A 4,717-nucleotide genomic window follows, 5' to 3' on the forward strand; every position below is an offset into this window, starting at 1 on the left:
GCTGAAGCTTGGCATAACCACGATGAGGCTCAAAATGGCAGAGGGTGGAGCCACCATGTGCCATGACGTTATGAATGTGATTGACCCAATGAAGGGACTTGGCAGCTCACCATAGCAAAATGTTCAAGCCAAGAAAATGACACAGAGTAGCTCCGCCCACTTCTGTGACAAAATACAACACTCAGGCTTGCCCTCCAATCACTAACCAGCACTCTAAAATCAGTGCAGAACATAATTGCAGATCGCTTAATCATGTGGATGTCCCAGTTTTTTCTACTGTGGGTTTGATAAATGAAGGGGGGGGGGACCCAGACCAAACACAAAAGCTACATTCAAGCCCAGAGTGACAAGGGACAGCACTTAGTGTCTGAAACCGCCTTCTCACTGACAGATTGGCAGAGATTGAGAAAAAGCTATCAATCAACTCATCATGTCACAACCCCTAGGACATTTCTGTAAAGCCAAGAGGAATTTTCGGACATTAGATCCAACGGCATTTACTCTTTCCAATGAGAACCAGACTTCACAGGCACTTTTCCAAAAATGATTTTATTTGGGAGAACTACAAAGATGTACAGTACATTTAGTCGCACTCAGTTTGGGGCGAACAGTCTCCCGGAAAACGTGCATTGCAACTTGTGTCTTCGTCCAATTTATTTTTCTTACATTCAAAAAAAGCTTTACTCCTGATAAAGTAGTCAAAGTACATAGTATGCATCCTGTGTACCAACTATGTACAGACAAGATCCAGACCCCTCCCTCAAAAAAAAGACAAATATGAAAGATTCTTATTTTCTAATTTAAAAGTAACAATACGTAATTTAAATAAGTGTTTAGGAATGGGAAGAAAACAAGAGAAAGATTACCAGCTTTACAAAAAAAATGCTGATTTACAAAGGATATATAATATCGGAAAGACAAATGGGTGGGGTCAGGTGGCAACGTCTAGAGCATAGCAAAACAATACATTCAATTCACAGGACTTGAACATATAACTGTTAACCAACACTGCACCTGGACAATCTTCAGGCACTTAAGATTCCAAAGGCCTGTGGGCGCTACAGCACCGTAACACTAGGACACAAGGGACTGCTACATCCTGTGGCACGTGGCGTGAATCACAGTGTGATCGCATACAAAACACTTTTTTGGCCAATTTACTTTTAACTTGGGGGTCTGTCACCAAATATTGACAACAAAAAGGAAATAATAAAAAAAAAAAAAACACCCCTTAAAGTTGTTTCAAATTTGGACGGCCAGCAAACCTTTTTTTTACATTCCAGAGAGATCCACCCAAAACGCTTTGAAGCCAGACCTCCCAAGTAAATTACAAAGATAATTATATATAAACGTAAACATGAAAACAAAATTAATGAAATAAATATTACATACAATCTCTTAAATTAAGGTCTCATTTACAATAAAATAACCAAGTGAAGTAACAAAAAATATATTACTGTGAAAGGACACTTCACGTTCTGCAGATTAATAATGGCAATCATAATTTAAACAAGAATACTGATCTATTGCTTCATACTTGATAAATATAGTATGGACAAACAAAATTTCCTGACGTAGCCTATACTCAATGTAATAAATAAGTTAAATAGTTTCATAGCAAATTGCGAACGCTAAATAATCATTCAACAGCTAAAAAAATATCCTGAACCATCTGCGTTGATTTTCCCCAATATGAACAGTGCTTTTAACCAACAAGCTGCACTAACAAACCAAGGCCACTGCGTGGCGCTCTGCGTCAAACTTTGGAATGGAAGTTGGAAAGTTTCACGAACAAGTTCGAAAACATGTACTCACATCAAGGCATATTCATGGCAGAATATTAAAAGTCGTTATAAAGTTGTAGAATATAAACCTGGCATTTACAAACTCTACGCAGGTTGCCATAGACGAACAGACTAAATACGGAATGCACTTGTTTGCAGGTATCTAGTTAGCTTTGTATTAGCATACTAATGCCGTTACCGGTCTGCAAACGTTTATCACATAGCATTACATTTTGATCTGTACATGCTTTAAGTTAGGAAACAAGACCGAAATGATTTTAGATTCAGGCTCAAAGTCCTTTCCGTCCTATAGGAAACGACAGCCAACACGGATTAATAATGCAGCTGGTCAGTCATCGGAAATCGACAGCCTGCTGAAGATTGGCAAACGTCTTCCTGCATCCAAACTTGGCGATTCAGAGCCACTGAGACTACCAGAAGAGCTGCGGGACCCGCTCACGCAGCTCTCTCGGTCTGATGGGGTGTTCGGTGGACTTGGAGGTGAATCGAACACTGGCGACTCGGAAAGGCGGCGCAAAGAGATTCTAAATTGGGGTGAAGTTGGGCACACGTCGGCCTGCAGGTTTCCGTAGAAGCCACAACTGGGCTGGTTATAGCCATTCTGCGCCGGAATGGCCAGGGGTGCGAGCAAGGCCTTCAGATCCTGTCCCGGGAGGGAGAGAGAGCCGTTCACATATGACAGAGGGATGGGAGAAAGAGTGTCCTCATAAATATTTGAGGAGCACGGGAGTGAGTACGGTGGCGGAGGTGTGCGCGATGTGTGACCCTCAAAGGCCGACTCGAGTCCGCTGTCACTACCAAACCCGGAGAAACTTAGGCTGTGGTGCAGCTTTGGTCTGTCATTTCGATTGAAATTAACGTGCTGCCCAAAACCGCAAAGCTCATCAGCCAATTTTGGTTCTCCCTGTAGGTTTGCATTGGTGTGCACGGGTCTACGTTCGTCAGCGTTGTGGATAAAATGGCAGCGAGGCCCGTATGGACAGTAGCCAGTAGTGTGGAAGGTACGGCAGCGTTCGGTTTTGTACTTGGGGTGACGAGACAGATTTCTCAGCTCATGATATCCGTGAGCGAACTGACACTTCTCTCCGTATTTGCATGTTCCGTTCTCCTCGAACGGTCGGCACAGCTCAGTTTTGTAGCGGGTAGAGTTAATCTGAGAACCGTGTTTCTGCTGCAGGAGCTCTCGCAGCTGCTGGCTGCGCTCCCCGCTCTCGCTGTACGCGCGGCCCCGGAACTTGTTCTCCTTGTTCATGATGGCAGTTGTGGCGCTGCAGTTCGAGCTCTCCACGAGGTTGCTGCAAGGGCCGCCTGAATACTTGTTGCTGTTAATAACAGAGTCCACGTTGCTGGTCGAATTACTTCGGGAAAAACCCCGCGTGTAAGAGCAACTGTTGGTTGTGTTGGACTTTGTAAGTGGAGCACCCACCGCCTTCTTGTCAAGAAATGCATTCATATTAAGGCCTTTCTCCTGCTGTTGATGAAAAAAGAAAACAAGATCAGCTAAATGAAGATTCTACTTAACGAGCCAATCAGTAGTTTTAATTACTGCTGCGTTGCAAATATGAAAAACATGACCGCATGTGCAATGCTCTCACTAAAAGAGCTAATCAAGTTGCAACCAAGATTAAGCCGAGTCTCAGAAAAAGTAGACTAAATTATCTGCGTATGAAATGTAACTGCGTTTAAAAACTTCAGAAAAATACATTTTGTTTTCAGTGAAAAACAGATAGCTCACAAACAGCCATTACCTTGTATAGCATGTCGATGTCGTAGAAATCAGACAGAATTGTTGCAGACATTTCTTCGGAGTATTTCTGCTGAAGTTACTCTCACGCCAACTTGCTAGATCCTTGCATGTACGGAGGAAGCAAAACAATCGCAAACAATAATCCAGAAAAAGTAAAGTTGTACTTCCAGAATTATCCTACCCCTTTATAGAAATGTGTCTTGTATGTTTTGCTGAAGTAATTCCTTTGTAGTCACCGAGCCCCTTCTGCTTCCACGGCTAATACATCGCATATGTATAAATGTTCAGCAGCTGCGGCGAGGGAGGAGCTTTTTGCGAAAAAGTTGCTTAAGTGGGAGACGCCCCCGAGGTTCTCGCGACACATTTCTACTTCTGTCCTCCAAGCAACGTCTGATCTATTCCTCGTACTGTGCTTCACAACAGAGACTAGCTGAAAAGCTGGATTCGCATGTTATTAAACTCTCCCCACATAGTAGTTCTTTACTTGCATTGCTCGTTTGAGGTGTAGTTTTAAAATTTACCCCCAGAGGTTCGAACTGTAGAGAAGATTTAGGCAGTTTTAGGAGAGGAACACATGCGAAAGTAGCAAGACGTGATGCCACCGTGTGCGGATCATCCTCACTGAAGAGTGAGACGCAGCAATTTAATACGTTGTAATTGCGAATTCGACCATTCAGGCCACATTAATGAAGTTACGAAGACAGTTCTATTTCAGGTGTAATTATGGTTTATAAATGTAATCCGTCACTATTTTGACACAGGTATGAAACGGAATCATTAAAAACAACCCAATAATTGTAAAAGATACGTCAGTGGGAAGTTTTAAGTCTCAGTCCACAAACTGGATGTACTGTAGGATTTGCTAGGCTTTTGCTTGCATCGGGTACGTGTTGCTGCGTTTTGGGGAGGGGGCTCGAAGGATAATTACAGCCTATATTCTCGGAGTTATTTATTTGTTTGTTTGTTTTGTTGGTCATGTCGCACTATGACTTTTGGCTTCTTGGCTGATGGATAAAGTCACATTGACTGTAAATAGGCTACTTGAATGTCAGATTTTTGAATCGCCTTCACCAAGCAATTGTCCACAAAATGTAGTGTTTTTATTGGCCATGGTAGTAAAAACATATGAAACAGGACAAAAACAAAAGCCTCTTCACGTAATGAT

At 42.5% G+C, this 4,717-nt stretch overlaps 1 protein-coding gene across 1 annotated transcript; it reads right to left on the reverse strand.

Annotated features, from left to right (window-relative positions):
• Nucleotides 1–530: 530 nt before the first annotated feature.
• Nucleotides 531–3,851, reverse strand: LOC118221600 (mRNA decay activator protein ZFP36L2-A-like). Its single transcript, XM_035406819.1, has 2 exons — nt 3,554–3,851; nt 531–3,276 (listed from the first exon to the last, which is right to left on the reverse strand). Exons 1-2 carry the CDS (start codon nt 3,602–3,604, stop codon nt 2,134–2,136), a joined length of 1,194 nt encoding a protein of 397 aa, XP_035262710.1. The 5' UTR covers nt 3,605–3,851; the 3' UTR covers nt 531–2,133.
• Nucleotides 3,852–4,717: the final 866 nt, after the last annotated feature.

Source organism: Anguilla anguilla, chromosome 2, assembly GCF_013347855.1.
Source record: "Anguilla anguilla isolate fAngAng1 chromosome 2, fAngAng1.pri, whole genome shotgun sequence".
Taxonomy (NCBI): Eukaryota; Metazoa; Chordata; class Actinopteri; order Anguilliformes; family Anguillidae; genus Anguilla; species Anguilla anguilla.